The 22,617-nt window shown below is 46.1% G+C and overlaps 1 protein-coding gene across 1 annotated transcript in view; it reads right to left on the bottom strand.

Annotated features, from left to right (window-relative positions):
* The window catches only part of TWSG1 (twisted gastrulation BMP signaling modulator 1), a 68,820-nt gene extending 53,321 nt beyond the window's left edge, over positions 1-15,499 (bottom strand). The window contains 2 exon segments of the mRNA XM_038747143.1: positions 11,039-11,200; positions 15,478-15,499. Coding sequence (XP_038603071.1) covers positions 11,039-11,161 — 123 coding nt within the window. The 5' untranslated portion in view covers positions 11,162-11,200; positions 15,478-15,499.
* Between the last annotated feature and the right edge of the window lie 7,118 nt (positions 15,500-22,617).

Here is a 22,617-nt window from a genome sequence, read left to right as displayed (position 1 = left end):
CATATTGGCATCTTCTACAAATCTCACTTCTAAAAACTAGTACAACTATTTCAAAAGCATTTAACTGTGGTTTATATTATTTACTAATCAAAGTCAACAGTGTAATTCTGTTTGCAATGAGTTGACTTAAAAGACACCAAGTAATAACAAACTTATTTAGGTAAGTAACCATCTATAAACAGAAAATCAGAGGGCAAACCTTCTTTAGAGGACATCTGGTCAGTCCTCTACCTCTAAGCAAGTAAATATATAAACTACTCCAGAGGGATACAATCTATCACATTTAAAGAGTTCTAAGGAGGAAAACTCCGCAAACCGCCTTAATACCTTGTTTGGTGCTTCAGAATATGCAGTCAAAAAGTTGTCCATCTCCCCAGGAAAACTTTTTCCTCCTCAGACTGATAATTTTTTGCTCCTGTTCAGTCCTCTGTGACCATGAAGAACAAGAGTCAACAGGAAGGTCAACTCTCCTGAGAAATTGGGACTGTGGTAGTGAAGAGTTTAGCTGTGTTGCCAGTTTGGGGGGCTGCCCACCCTACGTAAGGAGATGGGAGATGGATGGAAGCTGGACACATGGGCTAGACTGCGGATCTCTCTGATCTCGGCCTCGGCAGGGGTCAGGGGCTCTGGCATCTTTACCAGGCAGAGAACGGGCACTTTGAACCCCTGCCTCAAGCAGCAATCCAGTTCCCCGCCAATCTCCGACTGCTTTCCCTTTCTGTCTCCACAGGCTTGGGTGAAGGAGGCCTTCCCAGACTGAGCCCCTTCCTCCCTCTCCCCTCCTCCCCCTCTCCACCCCCCTCGCCTTACCTCCTTCCCCTCCTCACAGCACCTGTATATATGTATATATGTATATATGTATTTATTAGTCTATTTATTTTATTTGTACATATTTATTCTATCTATTTTATTTTGTTAATATGTTTTGTTTTGTTCTCTGTCTCCCGCTTCTAGACTGTGAGCCCACTGTTGGGTAGGGACTATCTCTATACGTTGCCAACTTGTAGTTCCCAAGCGCTTAGTACAGTGCTCTGCACACAGTAAGCGCTCAATAAACACAATTGAATGAATGAATGATATGGGGAGCCTCTTGGCCCTGGAGGTGCCTGTGTCCCCATTCCTTGGCTTTATATGTGTGTGGAGGCGGGGGGAAGAGTATGTCTGTGTGGTTCCCAGCCTCGTGAATGCCTGTAAGCCCTCTTCCCTGGTCTTATGGGTCTCCGTTTCTCATTTTCCCCAGGTTTACTCCACCTAGAAGTCCCCAATAATGGCCCCATTCTCAAAATAAAAAGTTGGCACCCCTGATGTTCTATGTAAGCTCCTTAAAGGCAGGGATCTTTTCTACCTATTCTACTGAATTATACACATCCCAAAATTCATTCATTCAATCGTATTTATTTATATGTATTTATATGTTGCCAACTTGTACTTCCCAAGCACTTAGTACAGTGCTCTGCACACAGTAAGCGCTCAATAAATACGATTGATTGATTGATTGATTGAGCGCTTACTGTGTGCAGAGCACTGTACTAAGTGCTTGGGAAGTACAAGTTGGCAACGTATAGAGACGGTCCCTACCCAACAACGGGCTCACAGTTAGTACTCTGCTCTGACAAAGTAAATACTCAAAAATACCATTGTCTGATAGTTCACATAGTTAAGTCATTTCCTTCGCCACATTTTACCAAAGCAATTTGCCCATGCCATGACTTATTTGAATCTGGAGATTCTCTTTCCCAGACTAAACAACCCTATGCATTTGAGCCTTTCCTCATAGGGCCAGTCTTCCTACGGCTATTTTTATTCCTCATCTCCTAATCTTTTCCAGTTTCTACTCTCTTATATATGCGGTCACCAAAATTGGATATAGTGATTGGAAAACCCCCATCAAAAAGCATTTACTAATAACCAACGTTGAAGATAGTGGAAAGAATACTTTCCACTTCTTGAAAACCATTCCCTTATTCATAGATGCCAAGGTTGGAGTCTTTACAATCATAAAACTTTTGCAAATAGAGAACATGAAATTACTGTCCACCAAATTCCACAAGACAGAACTAGGAGGCATCCATTGAAGTGTGACGGTGGTAAGTTCAAGACATCAAAAGGAAGCACTTCTTCATGTACTGCACAGTAGGCAGATCAATCAACCAATCATATTTATTGAGTACTTACTATGTGCTGACCACTGTACTAAGCACTTGAGAGAGGACACTATAACAGTTCGTTATATAACTTATAACATATATACATGTATGTTATATAACTATAACATTCCCTGCCCACAACGTGCTTACAGTCTACAGATGAAACCCATTAGCCAAGGAAGTTGGGCAGGTACCAACAGGCTCAAGAAAAGTTTAGATACATTCAAGGATTTATGGTCCAAGATGAATTTTGGGGGAAAAAAGTTAAAGATGTTAGGACAGAGATTCCATACCATCACCCAAAAGAATATCCTTTGAGGCCCCTAGGCTAGATAGACTACTTGGTCTGACTTAGAGTGGCATTTCTTACATTCTTAATTTCAGTATTTTATAATAGCCTCCAGACTTATTTGGCACTGCACCAAAAAATAAGTTCACTGATACACATAAACAATTGAACTAAAACTGCCTAAATAGATAAATAAAGCAAAGCTTCAATATTCACAAGGGATTCGTCTGAGAAAACCCTGCAAATAATGTAAAACCACAAGTATGATCTGGCAGAGCGGGGAAAGTTTATTCAACAAATCATGGTCAGCCAGACTTTCTGAGGGGAGGGGGATGATCCAGCCAGCCAGGTCCTGAAAAGGAGAAAGAGGTTGCAGCTGCTGGCTACCAAAGAGACGGCAGACAGCAAGGGCTGGGGGTGGAACTAATAAAAATAATAATAATGATAACTATGGTATTGGTTAAGCGAAGTGCTTACTATGTGCCAAGCACTGTTCTAAGCACTGGAGTAGATGCCAGGTAATCAGGTTGTCCCACGTGGGGCTCACAGTCTTAATCCCCATTTTACAGATGAGGTAACTGGCACAGAGAAGTTAAGTGACTTGCCCAAGGTCACAAAGCAGATAAGCGGCAGAGTCGGTATTAGAACCCATGTTCCTCTGACTCCCAAGTATGTGCTCTTTCCACTAAGCCATGCTGCTTCTCTATGGCCTGCCACTACTGTTACTTACACGAGCATGAGTCCAGCCAACACCTGGTAACTTGAAGAAAAAAAAATCTACAAATGACCAGGAACTACTGCATAATAAATTTATAAGTATAAATTTCTTACAAAATATAATAATTATCAATGTTAACAATACTAGCATTCATTAGGCGCTTACTATGTGTCATGCACTGTTCTTAGCGCTGGGGTAGAGACAAGTTAATCAGGTCAGAGTCCCTGTCCCACTTGGGGCTCACAGTCTAAGCAGGAGGGAGAACAGGTATTGAATTCCCCTTTTACATTTGAGGAAACTGAAGCACAGAGAAGTTAAGTGACTTGCCCAAGGTCACACAGCAAGCAAGTGGCAAAGTCGGGATGGGAACCCAGGTCTTCTGATTTTCAGGCCTGAGCTCTTTCCACTAGGTCACTCTGCTTCCATGTTCCCTGTGCTCTTGCTTTATGTTACCCTTTCTTTTAGAGTTGTCAACTTCATTTTGGGAATTCTACTCAGACTTTTAAAAAGGGATTTCATCGGGTGTGCTCCACACAAAGACAAAAAAGGATGGTTCCCATTGTGCCCGGGGAGTTCAAAAGGAGAACAAACAGCTCAACAAGTATATGCCTCGTACAGGGGGCAGATAAACTCTTTAATCCTTTTTGTTACAAGTCTGGTAACCTTTAGTTAACAAAAATTGGATTACTTCCTCCCCTTTCATAGCCAATCACTCTCCCCACTTCAAAGCCTTATTAAATTCACATCTTTTTGAAGAGGGCCTCATTTCCCCCACTCCCTCTCTCTTCTGCATCACTCTTGCACTTGGACTTGTACCCTTTACCCACCCCTCTCTCAGCCCCATGACACTTATGCACATAACCATACAGTCACACTCTAGACTGTAAGCTCCTTGCAGGCAAGGAACATGTCTACCAACTCTGCTATATTGTCCTCTCCCAACTGCTTAGTACTGTGCCCTGAAAGCAGTAAGTGCTCAATAAATACGATTGATTGATTTTTCACTACGATAGACTATGCCTTAAAGGCACTAATAATTGACTTTCAAAACTAAGATGAAAATACACCTAAGGGATTACAATATATGTCTGCCTTTCAAGAACAAAAAATTTACTATCTCTATGCAATGACTACCAAAAAAAATAAAATGAAATAGTTTTTTGCAACCCCATTTTATTGCAAATATACACCCTAAATATATTTGTGTAATGAGTTACCTTTGAGTGGAAAAAAGAGATTTGCAAATTCAACACATAAGGACATTAAATAAGTCTGTTATAGTTGGCAAAATCATGCCTGGAAATTCTTTACATCTAAATTTCTTAAGAGGAAAAGTAGCTAGTATGTCTTCATTCCTAAACCTTAATTAGGACATCATAGCTTTTAACTCACAGATCTTAGAGGTCAGAATGTAGCTTTTCATTTCTTATTACATGTTAAATTTGGGGTGTAATGCATTCCTATAGTTGTAACAGTCCCTTAAAATAATGATTAGCTTTGATAGAGGGTCTAAGAAATTCTAGAAAGCAATGTAATGGATTTTGTAAGATCTGTACACTCGAAACAAAGGGACAGAAGTGCTCAAATTACAGGGGGCAAGGAGGAAAAAGATTCATGTTTTGAAAACATTCCCTTCAGCAAAAGAACCCTAAAGTTCTTCTACTACTTTTATAAGAAAACCTAATAGGATCCATAAGCCAAAGCACTTTGAAGAACAAGTAAATAAAATAGCTAAATTTTATTATATTTATTGAGCTCTTCGTATGCATGTGAAGGGTTACTTTTCTCCTGTAAGATATATAAAATAAATATTTCTGTACGGGACCATCCTTAGGCAAAGCAACTGGGAGGTGTGGCATTAATGATTTATTACATTGCTTTCTAGCCAGGCTGGAAAAAATATTTACATAAAATATAAAAAGTTGTTCAGAGGAACTGCCATCAAGTAGACTATAAATAACTGTTAGATCAATATTTCAAAAATGATTCGGTTTAAAAGGGAAAGTAAAAATTCTTATTGGGAAGCAGTGTGCTCTAGTGGATAGAGCACGGCCCTGGGAGTCAGAAGGACCTGGGTTCTAATCCCGACTCCGCTATTCTTCTGCTGAGGAACCTTGGTCAAGTCACTTCACTTCTCTGTGCCTCAGTTTCCTCATCTGCAAAATGGGGATTAAGACAGAGAGTCCCACGTGGGACAGGGGCTATACCCAACCTGATTAGTTTGCATCCCCCTCAGTGCTTAGTACAGTGCCTGGCACATAGTAAGCGTTTAACAAATACCACAGTCATCATCAATCACCATTAACCTTGAAGTAGTGGAGGGTATGTTCTATACACCAAGAAAAGAAATACGTTGAAGTGTTTATTTATATAGCTTTTGCCAAAATAAGATTACATGCTTCCCGTATGTTTTGAACGGGAAATGTGACTGCATCATCAATGGGGGGTAAATTTAAAAAATCTTGAAGTGGCATGGTCTGGAAGAAAAAGCACAGTCCTGGGATCCAGAGGACTTGGGTTCTAATTCTGCTCCACCACTTGTGTGATGTATGAACTTGGGCAAGTCACTTCACTTCTCTGGGCCTCAATTCCCTCATCTGCAAAATGGGGATCCAATACCTGTTCTCCCTCTTACTTAGCCTGGGAGCCCCACATGGGATCTGGATATCTTGAATCTACCCCAGTGATTAGCATAGGGCTCGGCACATAGTAAGCACTTAACGAATATCACAATTATTTTGACTGATCTCCCATACATCAACTAGGAGTACGCTCATTAAAGTCCCAGGTGGCCAAGAAGAAAGCAGGTTGCCACTCCCCTTTATTCTCAATTTTCCATGTGTGGATTGATAAAGCACCCTAAGAGCACAAAGCTTTTTGCAAATATTAAACTGTCAAAATTTGAAAGCACCTATCAATCAAATTTATTCAGCACTTACTATGCGCAGAACACTGTACTACACGCTTAGAGAGAACAATACAATAGAATTAGCAGACACATTCCCTGCCAAAAACAAGCTTACAGTTTAGAGCGGAGACAGGCATTAATATAAATAAGTGATTTCAAAGATACCCATGTATCCGCTATCAATCCTCACCACGGTCCTACGAGCTACGGAAATCCACCCAGATAACTTTACTACCTCTATTAACGAAACATATTCCTACTTACTTAGCATTACACCACAAAGCACACTATTCACACAGAATTAAAATCTTTCTTGTTAAATGGATGAGATAAATGTAGCATGCTTAAAGAATATTCAGAAACCAAAGTATTAGACTCAACTTAAAAAATCTAAGTAGTAATGAAAAACATCATGAGGAAAAATTGAAGTTTTCACACATGGACATAACTTTAGAGAAACCAAACACCTATAATCTGTTATTGCATGTTTCAGTCTACATTTCTGAAAGCAGATTTTCAGGAATCACAAAGACACTGTCAAGATAAGTGAGACATTTAAGGTATAAATGACAGGTGAAAATTGTTACCTGACAAAATTCCCTTTAAGGTCCATTAGAAACATGTGATGAGAAAAATGAAAGAGAAGGAGTCCAATAACTGCTTCCTTAGAAAAGAGTAAAAAGGGATAGAAAGAAAATCTTGTCTGGTAAGTCTCTTCATAAGGCATAACTAAATGATGAGTGAAGCTGAGGTCTTTAAAAGGCACTTCATTGACTTTTCAAAGGCAAGAAAAGGTTCTTAATGAAACAAATTCACAGTACAAAAAGGACTGGAATATTATGTTATTTATATCCAAAATCTCAAGTCCGTACTGGAGTATATTTTCTTGCTTTAGATATTGAGTAAATAATTGCAATTGGGATAAATTCGGCTTTTTTTCCCCTTTCAGTGCATTTTTAAAATGTAAGTAAAAAATCAGGGAACATTATCCTGCCGCTGGGACCAAAATTAAGTTAGTAGAAGGAAACTTGATATTCGCATACTCCTAATCAATCTCTCAAGTTTTACCGTTCTTTTCCCACCACCAATACTATTCAACTCTTAGTTTCCCCTGTTCAGCATGAAGCTTAATGTATTTCCCCCATGAACAGCTAATGTGTACTATCATGATGGGGTATCCTGTCAGGAACCCCATGAATGATGAATAAGCCTCAGGACAGAGAACCTGAATGGAGAAGCATTAGCCTGGCCTAGTGGAAAGAGGTTTATTGAGTGCTTCCTATGTGCAGAGCACTGTATTAAGCACTTGGGAGAGTACAGCACAATAGAGTTCATTCATTCATTCATTCAATCGTATTTATTGAGCGCTTACTGTGTGCAGAGCACTGTACTAAGCGCTTGGGAAGTACAAGTTGGCAACATAAAGAGACGGTCCCTACCCAACAACGGGCTCACAGTCTAGAAGGTAGAGTTGGAAGACACGTTCCCTGACCATAAGGAGCTTACAGTCTAGAGGGGAGACAGACGTTAAAATCAATAATGGACATGTTCTTAAATAATATGGGGCTGAGGATGGGGTGAAAATATCAGGGACTGCCAGCGTGGCTTAGTGGCAAGAGCACGGACTTGGGAGTTGGAGGATGTGGGTTCTAATCCCAGCTCTGCCACTTGTCTGCTGCGTGACCTTAGGCAAGCCGCTTAACTTCTCTGTGCCCTCAGTTACCGCATCTGTAAAATGGGGATGAAAACTGTGAGGCCCACGTGGGACAACCCGATTCCCTTGTATCTCCCCAGGCGCTTAGAACAGGGCTTGGTGCGCCGTCAGTGCTTAACAAATACCGTTATTATAGAGAAGCAGCGTGGCTTAGTGGGCTTAGTGGGCCTGGGCTTGGGAGTCAGAGGTTGTGGGTTCTAATCCCAGCTCTGCCACTTGTCAGCTGTGTGACTCTGGGCAAGCCACTTAACTTCTCTGTGCCTCAGTTACCGCATCTGTAAAATGGGGATTAAGACTGTGAGCCCCATGTGGGACAACCTAATTGCCTTGTATCTACTCCAGCACTTAAAACTGTGCTTGACACGTAGTAAGTGCTTAACATATACCAACATTATTATTATTTTTACTAAGTGCTTAATAAATCTGTGTGACTTCGGGCAAGTCACTTCTCTCTGCCTCAGTTTCTTTATCTGTAAAATGGGCACTGAATACCTGTTGTCTTCTAGACTGTAAGCCTGGCATGGGCATGGATTGTCTCTCTTTACTGCTGAATTGTACACTCCAAGCACTTAGTACAGTGCTCTGCACACAGCAAGTGCTCAATAAATTTGATTGAATGAATGAATACTTAAAACTGAGACAAGATAACTGATTATCTTGCATCTACCTCAACAATTACTACAGTGCTTGGCATACACTAAGTGCTTAACAAATACCACAATTATTGGAGAAACTGATTATAGTGCTATTTTAATATGTGCCTCCCCTGCTAATAATAATTAAGGTATTTGTTAAGCACTTACTATGGGCCAAGAACTGTTCTAAGTGCTGGGGTAGATACAAGGTAGATTGCAAACTCTTTGAGAGCACAGACAGGGTCTACCTGCTTTATTGTTATACTTCCCCAAGTGCGTACCATCCTCTGCACACAGTGAGTGCTCAATAAATACAGCTAAATAATTGATTGGTAGTGTCTGGCTTACCACCGTTCATGCTATCTCATCCCAGATCGGCAAGTTCCAGCTAGGGCAGAGTGGAAAGAGCTAGGAGGCAGGCAATACCACAGCCCAGTGAGGAGTGCCCACAAAAATTATATCCATGTAGGATCCATTTAAGGCCAAGTGACCGCAGCACGAAGCAGATGCCAGACCCTAGGACCATGATCTGGAAAGTGGTTGACAAGCTAGCCAGTTTGGACACAGTCCACGACCCATATGGGGCTCACAGTCTCCATCCCCATTTTACAGATGAGGTAACTGAGGCACAGAGAAGCGAAGTGACTTCCCCAAATTCACACAGCAGACAAGCGGCAGAGCCAGGATTAGAACCCTGGTCCTTCCGATTCCCAGGCCCATGCCCTATCCACTAAACCACATTGCTTCTTTCCCGCCCACATTAGGTATTTTTCAAGATTCTTTCTGGGCCTTTAGAGCAGAATTGGTAGATCCAAACCCTGCCCTCATGGGGCTTAGCCTAGCAGGGAGACAGATACTAAAATATATTACAGGTAAGGGAAGCAACTGGTATAATGATATGTATGTAAGGGCAGTGCGGATAGGGCAAGTTCTTAAATCATCATCATCATCATCATCGTATTTATTGAGCACTTACTGTGTGCAGAGCACTGTACTAAGCCCTTGGGAAGTACAAATTGGCAACATATAGAGACAGTCCCTGCCCAACAGTGGGCTCACAGTGTAAAAGGGGGAGACAGAGAACAAAACCAAATGCTTAGGGGTAACAACAGAGTGCACGGGTGAGGCAATATTGAGAGAAAATTGGGAGGGAAGATAAGAGTTTCACCAAGGAAGGCTTCCTGAAGGACGAATGATTTTAGTAGGGATTTGAAGATGAGGTGAATGCTGCTCTTTTAAGCTATACTGGGGGAAGGACTTCCAGGCAGGAGGGAGGGCTTGAGCTTCGGGTCGTCGGTGGGTGAGGTGAGAGTGAGGGACAGTGAGTAGGTTGGTAGAAGAGGAGAGGAGTGTTCGGGCTGGACTGTAGTGGGAGAGGAGTGAGATCAGTAAGGGAAGAGCTGACTGATTTCAGAGGAAGGAGGGTCGAAGTTGCCCCACTGGCAGCCTAGCAGGTGATAGCAGAAAGGGTCAGTGGAGGGGACAGTGAGTGTCTATCCCCATGGGTCGCTGTCCTACAACTCTCCTCTCCCAGGAGATGAGGCGGTGGGAAGCAGGATGGAGGCCCCTTGGAACACAGGGCAACAGCCAGCAGTTTTTTCAGACAATTGCTCCCCGGTAGCTATCAGGGAACCAACAGAGACCACAGTGGCATCGCAGGCAGTGACATTCTCTTGCTTTTCAATCAATCAATCAATCATAATAATGATGGCATTTAGTATTTATTGAGAGCCTACCACACGCAGAGCACTACTCTAAATGCTTGGGAAAATATAATCGAATTCAGAGCCATGGTTTCTGCCTCCAAGGAGTTTATAATCTAGTGGGAGAGATATAATAATAATAATAATAACAATAATAATAATAATGATGATATTTGTTAAGCACTTACTATGTGCCAAGCACTGTTCTAAGCGCTGGAGGGATACAAGGTGATCAAGGTTGTCCAACGCGGGGCTCACAATTTTAATCCCCATTTTACAAATGAGGGAACTGAGGCCCAGAGAAGTTAAGTGAGTTGTCCAAAGTCACACAGCTGACAAGTGGTGGAGCTGGGATTAGAACCCATGACCTCTGACTCCCAAGCCCGGGCTCTTTCCACTGAGCCACGCTGCTTCCCCGCATATAGGTGAGTATGCTACTTATGCCTTATCAAAAGTTCTAATAAAGTATTTTAGTTTATTTTAACAACGGTTTTTGGTGACTGGAATTTACTGTTCTTGTATAAACCTCATTGATTTTTTTTCATTTTAATATTTATCTTCCCTTTTTTGTTTCAGAACTAGAATCTTGGCAACAAATTCGGTTTTTGAAGGATGGTTGGAAGGGCACCTGACGTTAGACTTCTGCTCTGAGGCATTAAATAATGTTCACAGCAAATAAATGATGCTGGAATGTGGAATTCCATTTTCAATCAGAGACTCAACAACAACAAATCCCTTTCAGCTGCTCTTTATCATCATCATCACCATAATAATAAAAAACAAACTCATAGTAAAGAAGGTGAATAAGATCACTTTCCTGGATTAGAAACTACATGGGGTAAAAATATTTTGAAGTTCACGATCCAGTACATTCTTTACACTTCACAGGTTTCCAATACAAAGAAAAACACAACTCAGCCATACCTGAATAAGACACTTGCTCACATCACTAGCACAGAGAGCTTTGTTACAACTCAGCGACAGCGGGATCCATGTTATGAAGATGAGGACGGCGACCAGAGGCACCATGATGTATTGGTACTTCATGTTTCTTCGAGGCACAGGACACGAGATCACCAGGAAGCACTGCAAAAAGGAGGCTTGATTAAATGGACATTCAGAATTCTAAAATAATTTATCTAAAAAATCATAGTACGTTGTTTTCCTCAAAGAGCAATCCCAGGACAAGTCAAAGAAATAATTTGGGAAAATGCTGAATCCCATGTTCATACATGAAAGGCACAAAACTCCCTGGGAGAGACAGCATATGGCTGAATACCTCAAAGTGGAATGTGCTGGATTAACAGAAAAACAGATCGGTATCAGCTGTTTTCTCAGTTTGTTTGCTTTTTTTTTTTTTGAAAGATACTTGAGTGTTTTCTGTGTGCCAGGCACTGTACTAAGTGCCCAGGGAGATATAAGCTATTCAGGTTGGACACAGTCCCTGTCCCATGTGAGGCTCTCAGGGTTACGCCCTGTGTTAAGGAAAACTTGTGCAATCGCATCTGCGCTTTGATCGGAACCACATACGCCGCACAACCATTTCTTCCAAAACATTTTCTAAAGATAGACTCACGATGTCAGAAGATCCCTAATTCCCTAACAGCAGCACACAATTAAAACGTGGAAGATGTTGTTCTCAGATAATAATAATAATAATAATGGCATTTGTTAAGTGCTTACTATGTGCCAAGCACTGTTCTAATCACTGGGGGGGCAGGGGGGGAGACAAGGTAATCAGGTTGTCCCACGTGGGGCTCACAGTCTTAATCCCCATTTTACAGATGAGGGAGCCGAGGCACAGAGAAGTGAAGTGATTTGCCCAAAGTCACACAGCTGATCAGAAGAAAAGCAGCGTGGCCCCTGGAAAGAGGAAGTCAGAACTAAATCTAGTCCCAGCTCTGCCACTTGCCTGCTGTGTGACCTTGGGCAAGTCACTTAACTTCTCCGTGCTTCAGCTACCTCATCTGTAAAGTGGAGAATAAATTCCTGCTCTCCTTCCCTCTTAAAATCTGTGCCCCAAGTGAAACAAGGATGGTATTCAATCTGATTATATTGTACCTACTTGCACATTTTAGCACAGTGTTTGCCACACAGTAAACACTTAAATACCACAATTTGTATAATCGTTGTTATGAACCACAGAAAGTTTTTAAGATCCACTCCTCTACTATTAGGGAAGGAACATAACCTACACAACTATAAAATGATTGGGCCAGGCACATTGTTTTATACATTAAAATTTCTCAGAGTCAAATATCAAACCAAAAGAAAATTTCATTTCGCTGGCACATCAGTCAATCATTTTTTAAGGTCTACCCCCATCACAAAAATTGGCCTCTCCTTTTCAACTTGAAATGACAATACAATATGGTTAGGAGAAGGAGAATGTCATTTGAACTTACATTCACGCTGTAACAACCATACTTTGAGCATCTCAACCAAAACAGGAGGAAACTAATACCGCTTAAATATACACATAGTCCACTAAACACAATTGCTAGGGGAACACCTCACAAGGACCATCATCACAAAAAGCCCCGGGAGTTAAACTGTCCAGTTGGGTTATTATATGTGAAGCAAAAAAAAAAAATGTGACCCACTCGGGAATTTTTGTTTGTTTTCAATGAACAACTTAGTTTCTTAAATCTCACACACAGCTTCTGGAATGCGAGATGCACAGAATTATTATGGCTACTGTGAATTCCAAACGTCAACATGTTATACACCAAAAATAGGCCACTGAAGAGACTTAAGGGACCTCGGTCCAATGGCAACTATGCATGACTCAGATTTTAAAATGAGACAGCAACGGTGATTGTGATTGGTACCATAAAGCATCCCTCAAAGGCCTAGTCAGTCATCCTACTTTGTAACTTATTAAACAACGGTACGGATTGTCTCTAACTGTTGCCAAACTGTACTTTCCAAGCGCTTGGTACAGGGCTGTGGACACAGTAAGCGCTCAATAAATATGAATGAATAAATGAATGAAACGTCTCTGAGCAAAATGGGACCATTTCTGGAGCCACTGGCATGGATTTGTGTGGAAACAAATTAATCAATGAAAAAGATGTGATTTCATTCACAATCAGTTTTCACAGTTTCCACTATAAATTAGAACATTTTGTTCTGGGTTTCTTATTTGATGGGTTTGACAAATTTAGGCTATTAAAAACTACTTTAGCCCTGATGCTAAAAGAAATTCCAATGAATGAGTGAATAAATCAGTGACGCTGCTAATTACATAAACCTTACTTCCCAGAATTGTAAATTAAACAAAGGAAACAAAACTCCAGAGCAAGGTTGTGACTGGTTTCTCCTACACCGTTTGTCCTTTATTTTTCCGCGACTAAGCAGACCGATACCAACTCAGAAGAGTCTCTGATCTCCAGAAGAAACCAGTCCTCAAGTGCTTTAAGATCAAAATAGTTTTTTTCCACCTGACATCTCTGAGTTCCATCATAATATTTGTTAAGCACTTATTATGTGCCAAGCACTGTTCTAAGCGCTGGAAACAATAGTGATGGTATTTGTTTAATAATAATAATGGCATCTATTAAGCGCTTACTATGTGCAAAGTACTGCTCTAATCACTGGGGAGGATACAAGGTAATCAGGTTGTCCCACAGGGGGTTCACGGTCTTAAACCCCATTTTACAGATGAGGTAACTGCGGCACAGAGAAGTTAAGTGACTTGCCCAAAGTCACACAGCTGACAAGTGGCACAGCCAGGATTTGAACCCATGACCTCTGACTCCAAAGCCCGGGCTTTTCATTACTCTATTTATTTATTTTACTTGTACATATCTATTCTATTTATTTTATTTTGTTAATATGTTTGGTTTGGTTCTCTGTCTCCCCCTTCTAGACTTTGAGCCCCTTGTCGGGTAGGGACTGTCTCTATATGTTGCCAACTTGTACTTCCCAAGCGCTTAGTACAGTGCTCTGCACACAGTAAGCGCTCAATAAATACGATTGATTGATTGATTGATTTCCACTGAGCCACGCTGCTTCCCATTATTATTATTATTATTATTTGTTTAGCACTTACTATGTGCCAAGCACTGTTCTAAGCACTGGCGGGGGCGGTTACAAGGTAATCAGGTTGTCCCATGAGGGACTCTCAGTCTTAATCCCCATTTTCCAGATGAGGGAACTGAGGCAGAGAAGTGAAGTGACTTGCCCAAAGTCACACGGCAGGCAAGTGGCGGAACCGGGATTAGAATGAATGACCTCCGACGCCCAGGCCTGGGCTCTTTCCACTGAGCCACGCTGCTTCTCTATTCTTTCCAGGAGGGGAAACGAAGAGGCACAAAGGAACAAAATGACTTCCAGGAGAGGGTTCAGTCGGCGGGTTCTGGGGATGCTAAATTATGAGGGTTTCTAATCTTGCGAAGGCTTTTCATTTGAGGAAGATGACGACATATGTTGCCAACTTGTACTTCCCAAGCGCTTAGTACAGTGCTCTGCACACAGGAAGCGCTCAATAAATACGATTGATGATGATGAGGGGAGGAGGTAGAGGAGGAGGAGGGATCGGAGAGCAGTGCAGGTGAGGTAAGGTGCCTTAGGGAGTGGATTTCATTCCCTATTCTGGGAAAGATGGAGGGCTGCCCCTGGCCTAGGGAGCACAAGTGGTGCAGACCAGGGATGAAAATGGGAAAGTGGAAAGAGCCGGGGGCTTGGGAGTCAGAGGTCATGGGTTCAAATCCCAGCTCCGCCACTTGTCAGCTGTGCGCCTTTGGGCTAGTCAATTCAATTAATCAATCAATCGTATTTATTGAGCGCTGACTGTGTGCAGAGCACTGTACTAAGCCCTTGGGAAGTACAAGTCGGCAACATATAGAGACCGTCCCTACCCAACAGTGGGCTCACAGTCTAAAAGTGGGCTCACAGTCTAAAATTCACTTCTCTGGGCCTCACTTCCTTCATCTATAAAATGGGGATGAAGACTGGGAGCCCCCGGGGGACAACCTGATCACTCTGTAGCCTCCCCAGCGCTTGGAACGGTGCTTCGCACATAGTAAGAGCTTAACAAATGCATCCAAAAAAAAGCCGAAGAAGTGGGAAATGATAATAATGATATTTGTTAAGCGCTTACTATGTGCACAGCACTGTTCTAAGCGCTGGGGGGGGGGATACAAGGTTGTCCCACATGGGGCTCTCAGTCTTCATCCCCATTTTACAGGTGAGGGAACTGAGGCCCAGAGAAGTGAAGTGACTTGCCCCAAGTCACACAGCAGACAAGTGGCGGAGCCCAGGAGAACCTTCCTCCGAGGGGCAAGCAGCTGAGATTTGAGGGAAGCAGCGTGGCTCAGTGGAAATAATAATAATAACGATGGCATTTGTTAAGCGCTTACTATGTGCCAAGCACGGGCTTGGAGTCAGTGGTCATGGGTTCAAATCCCGGCTCCACCAATTGTCAGCTGTGTGACTTTGGGCAAGTCACTTCACTTCTCTGTGCCTCAGTTACCTCATCTGTAAAATGGGGATGAAGACTGTGAGCCCCCCCACCCCCCGTGGGATAACCTGATCACCTTGTAACCTCCCCAGCACTTAAAACAGTGCTTTGCACATAGTAAGCGCTTAATAAATGCCATCATTACTATTATTATTTGCACCAGCAGGAGAGGGAGGCCCCCAAACATCTCTCAAAGGCCTAGTCGATCACCCTCCTTCGAAACTTACTAAACACCCCCACCCCAAACTTTCTGGAGCCTCTGTGGGGAGACAAACAAATCAACGAAAAAACGTGATTTTCCTTCTCAACCGAGGAGGCGACACATAAGAAGCAACATGGGTCATCATCAATTGTATTTACTGAGCGCTTACTGTGTGCAGAGCACTGTACTACGCGCTTGAAAGAGCCAGTGGAAAGGTCAGTGGAAAGAGCCCGGGCCTTGGATTCAGAGGTCATGGATTCAAATGCCAGCTCTGCCAACTGTCAGCTGGGTGACTTTGGGCAAGTCACTTCACTTCTCTGGGCCTCAGTTACCTCATCTGTAAAATGGGGATGAAAACTGGGAGACTGGGAGCCCCTCCCGTGGGACAACCTGATCACCTTGTAACCTCCCCAGAAGCGGTGTGGCTCTATGGAAAGAGCCCGGGCTTTGAGTCGTCAGAGGTCATGGGTTCATATGCCACTCCACCAATTGTCAGCTGTGTGACTTTGGTCAAGTCACTTCACTTCTCTGGGCCTCAGTTCCCTCATCTGTAAAATGGGGATGAACCCTGTGAGCCCCCTGTGGGAAAACCTGATTACCTTGTAGCCACCCCCAGCACTTAGAACAGTGCTTCGCACATAGTACCGTCTCTATATGTTGCCAACTTGTACTTCCCAAGCGCTGTTTATAGTGCTCTGCACACCGTAAGCGCTCAAATACGATTGAGTAGTAAGCGCTTAATAAATGCCATTATTATTATCATTTGCACAGAGTAAGCGCTTAACAAATACCATCAGGATTATGAGGCCATTTCGTTCTGGGTTTCCGGCTCGATGCGCCTGAGTCGTCTGGGCTGTTAAAAAGTGATGGAGGGAGCCGTTGGCCTCCGCCTCCTGGCCGGGGCCGAGGTGGGAATCAGCCAATCAATCAATCAATCAATCAATCAATAAATCGTATTTACTGAGCGCTTACTGTGTGCAGAGCACTGTACTAAGCGCTTGGGAAGTACAAGTTGGCAACATATAGAGACGGTCCCTACCCAACAAGGGGCTCACAGTCTAGAAGGGGGAGACAGAGAACAAAACCAAACATACTAACAAAATAAAATAAATAGAATAGACAGGTACAAGTAAAGTAAATAAATAGAGTAATAAATATGTACAAACGTATATACATGTGCTGTGGGGAAGGGAAGGAGGTAAGATGGGGGATGGAGGGGGGACTAGGCGGAGAGGAATCAATCGTATTTATTGAGCGCTTACTGTGTGCAGAGCACTGTACTAAGCGCTTGGAAAGTACAAGTCGGCAACATATAGAGACAGTCCCTACTCAACAGGGGGCTCACAGTCTAAAAGGGGGAGACAGAGAACAAAACCAAACATACTAACAAAATAAAATAGAATAGTATTTTAAATAAATAGAGCAATAAATACGTACAAACATATATACATATATACAGGTGCTGTGGGGAAGGGAAGGAGATAAGATGGGGGGATGGAGAGGGGGACGAGGTGGAGAGGAATCAATCAATCAATCAATCGTATTTATTGAGCGCTCACTGTGTGCAGAGCACTGTACTAAGCGCTTGGGAAGTACAAGTCGGCAACATATATAGACGGTCCCTACCCAACAGTGGGCTCACAGTCTAAAAGGGAGAGACAGAGAACAAAACCAAACATACTAACAAAATAAAATAAATAGAATAGATAGGCACAAGTAAGATAAATAGAGTAATAAATACGTACAAACATATATACATATATACAGGTGCTGTGGGGAAGGGAAGGAGGTAAGGTGGGGGGGATGGAGAGGGGGACGAGGGGGAGAGGAATCAATCGTATTTATTGAGCGCTTCCTGTGTGCAAAGCACTGTACTAAGCGCTTGAGAAGTCCAAGTCGGCAACATACAGAGACGGTCCCTACCCAACAGCGGGCTCACAGTCTAAAAGGGGGAGACAGAGAACAAAACCAAACATACTAACAAAATAAAATAAATAGAATAGATATGTACAAGTAAAATAAATAAATAGAGTAATAAATGTGTACAAACATATACTCAGGTGCTGTGGGGAAGGGAAGGAGGTAAGGCGGGGGGGATGGAGAGGGGGACGAGGGGGAGGAGGGGGCTGAGTGTGGGAAGGCCTCCTGGAGGAGGTGAGCTCTCAGTAGGGCCTTGAAGGGAGGAAGAGAGCGAGCTTGGCGGAGGGGCAGAGGGAGGGAAGGCATTCCAGGCCCGGGAAGGAACCCCGGGCCCGGGCCCTCCTCGATCCCTCCCTCCCTCCCTGGCGGGCTCCGGGCCCACCCTCCGGTCCCTTTCCCGGCAGCCCCCGACGCGGCCTCCCCGCCTTCCCGCCTTCCCTCCCCGCCTTCTTCCCCGCTCACCGCCCTCCCTCCCTCCCGGCCGCCTGCCCGCCCTCGGGGCCGGGCCGGGCCGGGCCGGGCCTGTCTGTCGGTGTGTCTGTCTGCCTGTCTGTCCGTCGGTGTGTCGTCTGTCTGCCTGCCGCCGGCGCAGCCGTCCGGTGTTTGGGCTCCGAGCGGCGAGGAGGAGGGCGGCGGTCCGGGTCCGGGTCCGGGTCCGGGTCCCGGCGCTCCGCCAGCCGCCGCCACCCAGGGCGCCGATCGGGCCCGCTCCGCCTCGGGCACCTTAAAGAGACAGGGCCCCAACGCCCGCCCCGCCTTCTGCCCTCCCGCGGCCCCCAACCCCAAACTTCTGCCCTCCCTCCCTCCCTCCCTCAGCCGCCCCCGCTAGCTTCTTCCTTCCCTCCCTCCGTCCCTCCGTCCCTCCCTCCCTCAGCCCCCCTCTACTCCTTCCCTCCTTCGGCATCCCCACACTTCTTCCCTCCCTAAGCCCCGTTCTACTCCTTCCCTCCTTCGGCAACCCCACACTTCTTCCCTCCCTCAGCTTATCCATACTTCTTCCCTCCTTCGGCAACCCCACACTTCTTCCCTCCCTCAGCTTATCCATACTCCTTCCCTCCTTCAGCCCACCACACTTCTTCCCTCCCTCAGCTTATCCATACTTCTTCCCTCCTTCGGCCCACCACACTTCTTCCCTCCCTCAGCTTATCCATACTTCTTCCCTCCTTCGGCCCACCACACTTCTTCCCTCCTTCGGCCCACCACACTTCTTCCCTCCCTCAGCCCCCCACTCCTCTTCTCTCCCTCAGCCCCCACGCTTCTAATCTCCCTCAAACCCCCACACTTCTTCCCTCCTTCGGCCCACCACACTTCTTCCCTCCTTCGGCCCACCACACTTCTTCCCTCCCTCGGCATCCCCACATTTTTTCCCTCCTTCAGCCGCCAAACGTCTTCCCTCCCTCAGCCTCCACACACTTCTTCCCTCCCTCCCTCCCTCAGCCTCCTACGGCATCCCCACACTTCTTCTCTCTCTCAGCCCCCCTGTATTTCTTCCCTCCCTCAGTTTATCCATACTTCTTCCCTCCCTCAGCTTATCCATACTTCTTCCCTCCCTCAGCCCCACGCTTCTTCTCTCCCTCAACCCCCCACACTTCTTCCCTCCTTCAGCCCACCACACGTCTTCCCTCCCTCAGCCACCACACACTTCCCTCCCTCCCTCCTTCCCTCAGCCCCCTTCTAATCCTTCGGGCCCCCCACACTTCTTCTCTCTCTCAGCCCCCCTGTACTTCTTCCCTCCCTCAGCTTATCCACACTTCTTCCCTCCCTCAGCCCACCACACTTCTTCCCTCCCTCAGCCTCCACACACTTCTTCCCTCCCTCCCTCCCTCTCTCAGCCCCCTTCTACTCCTTCCGTCCTTCGGCATCCCCACACTTCTTCTCTCTCTCAGCCCCCCTGTACTTCTTCCGTCCCTCAACTTATCCATACTTCTTCCCTCCTTCAGCCCACTACACTTCTTCCCTCCCTCAGCTTATCTTACTTCTTCTCTCCCTCAGCCCCCATGCTGCTTCTCTCCCTCAGCCCCCACGCTTCTTCTCTCCCTCAAACCCCCACACTTCTTCCCTCCTTCAGCCCACCACACTTCTTCCCTCCCTCGGCATCCCCACACTTTTTCCCTCCTTCAGCCCCCAAACGTCTTCCCTCCCTCAGCCTCCACACACTTCTTCCCTCCCTCCCTCCCTCCCTCAGCCCCCTTCTACTCCTTCCCTCCTTCGGCATCCCCACACTTCTCTCTCTCAGCGCCCCTGTACTTCTTCCCTCCCTCAGCTTATCCGTACTTCTTCCCTCCTTCAGCCCACCACACTTCCTCCTTCTGAAGGAGGCTTCAGCCCACCACTCTTCTTCCCTCTCTCAGCTTATCCGTACTTCTTCCCTCCTTCAGCCCACCACACCTTTTCCCTCTTTCAGCTTGTCCGTACTTCTTCCCTCCCTCAGCCCCCCACTCTTCTTCTCTCCCTCAGCCCCCATGCTTCTTCTCTCCCTCAACCCCCCACACTTCTTCTCTCCCTCAAACCCCCACACTTCTTCCCTCCTTCAGCCCACCACACTTCTTCCCTCCCTCGGCATCCCCACACTTTTTCCCTCCTTCAGCCCCCAAACGTCTTCCCTCCCTCAGCCTCCACACACTTCTTCCCTCCCTCCCTCCCTCCCTCAGCCCCCTTCTACTCCTTCCCTCCTTCGGCATCCCCACACTTCTCTCTCTCAGCGCCCCTGTACTTCTTCCCTCCCTCAGCTTATCCGTACTTCTTCCCTCCTTCAGCCCACCACACTTCCTCCTTCTGAAGGAGGCTTCAGCCCACCACTCTTCTTCCCTCTCTCAGCTTATCCGTACTTCTTCCCTCCTTCAGCCCACCACACCTTTTCCCTCTTTCAGCTTGTCCGTACTTCTTCCCTCCCTCAGCCCCCCACTCTTCTTCTCTCCCTCAGCCCCCATGCTTCTTCTCTCCCTCAACCCCCCACACTTCTTCTCTCCCTCAACCCCCCACGCTTCTTCCCTCCTTCAGCCCACCACACTTCTTCCCTCCCTCGGCATCCCCACAATTTTTCCCTCCTTCAGCCCCCACACTTCTTCCCTCCCTTAGCCTCCCCATCTTTCTTCCTTCCCTCAGCCTCCCCTCCTTCTTCCCTCCCTCCCCTCCCTCAACCCTCCAGCCCTTTTTCCCCTCCCTCATCGTCCCCTCCTTCTTCCTTCCCTCAGCCTCCACACACTTCTTCCCTCCCTCCCTCCGCCCCCCTCTACTCCTTCCCTCCTTCAGCATCCCCACACTTCTTCCCTCCCTCAGCCCCCCACACTTCTTCTCTCCCTCAGCCCCCCACACTTCTTCTCTCCCTCAGCCCCCCACACTTCTTCTCTCCCTCAGCCCCCCTGTACTTTTTCCCTCCCTCAGCTTCTCCACACTTCTTCCCTCCTTCAGCCCCCCGCACTTCATTCATTCATTGATTCAATTGTATTTATTTAGTGCTTACTGTGTGCAGAGCACTGTACTAAGCGCTTGGGCCTACCCATCCTTCTTCCTTCCCTCAGCCTCCCCTCCCTCCTCCCATCCTCAAGCTCCCCCCTAATTTTCCCTCCCTCTACCTCCCCCCATACTTCTCCCCTCCCTCAGCCTCCCCTTCTTCCTCCCTCCCTCAGCCTCCCCACACTTCTTCCCTCCCTCAGCTCCCTGCACTTAATAATAATAATAATGGCATTTGTTAAGCTCTTACTATGTGCCAAGCACTGTTCTAAGCGCTGGGGTAGATTCAAAGTCATCAGGTTGTCCCACGCGCGGCTCCTAGTCTTAATCCCCATTTTACAGATGAGGTGACCAAAGCACAGAGAAGTTTAGTGGCTTGCTCAAGGCCACACAGCAGACAAGTGGCGGAGCCGGGATTAGAACCCATGTCTTCTGACTCCCAAGCCCACGCTCTTGTCACTAAGCTACACTTTCCCCCTCCCTGAGCCCCCAGCCTTTCTTCCCTCCCTCAGCCCATCCCACACTCCCTCCTTCCCTCATCCCTTCTCCTTCTTCCTTCCCTCAGCCAACCCCGGACTTCCTCCCTCCATCAGCACCCCCAACACTTCTTCCTTACCTCATCTCCCCTCATTCCCTCCCTCAACCTTCCATCCTTCTTCCCTCCCTCAGTCCACCCCGCACTTGTTCCATCCCTCAAGCCCCGTCCTTCTCTCCTTCAGCATCCCCACACTTTTCTCCCTCCCTCCCGCACTTCTTCCCTCCCTCAGCACTCCCATCCTTCTTCCCAGCTCAGCTCCTTCTCCTGCATTTGCTTCCCTCATCTGCCTCCCCTGCACTTCTTCCCTTCTGTAGCCGACCTGACCTTCTTTCCTTCCACAGTCATCCCTTCTGCACCCCCAGCACTTCTTGCCTCCCTTGGCTGCTCTTCTTTCTTTCCTCTGTTCCCTCCCCAACACTCCCTGCCTCCCTGCTCACCCTTCTTCCCTCTCTTCGGTCCCCTGTCCTTCTACCCTCCCTTAGCTCACCAGACTTTCTTCGTTCACTCATCAACCCACTTCCACACCCTCATGCCTTCACACCCTTCTCTAGTTTCCTGCTCTAATTCCCTCTTTCCTTCACCTATTACCCCAGCCTGCTCACCCTCCAACCCTCCTCACTTCCTGCCCTCCATCTTCACTCTCTTCCTCTCCCCCTCTCCAGCCAAAGGAACACTTCCCCCACCCTGCTTGTTTCCATCCTGGTGTCCATTCACCTTCCACCTTTTGGCCTCCCTTCCCTGAGTCTTCTCCCCCATCCCGGCCCCATCCTCCAGGGGAGCAGCCATCCATTACCCCACTTCTCCTGGGATGCATCCTGGAGGAGGAGGGCATCTTACTTTGTGCAAAGCACGCTACAAGGTGTGGAGGAAAAATACAGGGATAGCAATTGAGACAAAAACCCTGGCCCACAAAGGACTCACAATCA

This window comes from Tachyglossus aculeatus, chromosome 5, assembly GCF_015852505.1.
Source record: "Tachyglossus aculeatus isolate mTacAcu1 chromosome 5, mTacAcu1.pri, whole genome shotgun sequence".
Taxonomy (NCBI): Eukaryota; Metazoa; Chordata; class Mammalia; order Monotremata; family Tachyglossidae; genus Tachyglossus; species Tachyglossus aculeatus.
Note: the sequence above shows the minus strand (reverse complement) of the source record. Positions and strands in the feature narration are given on the sequence as shown.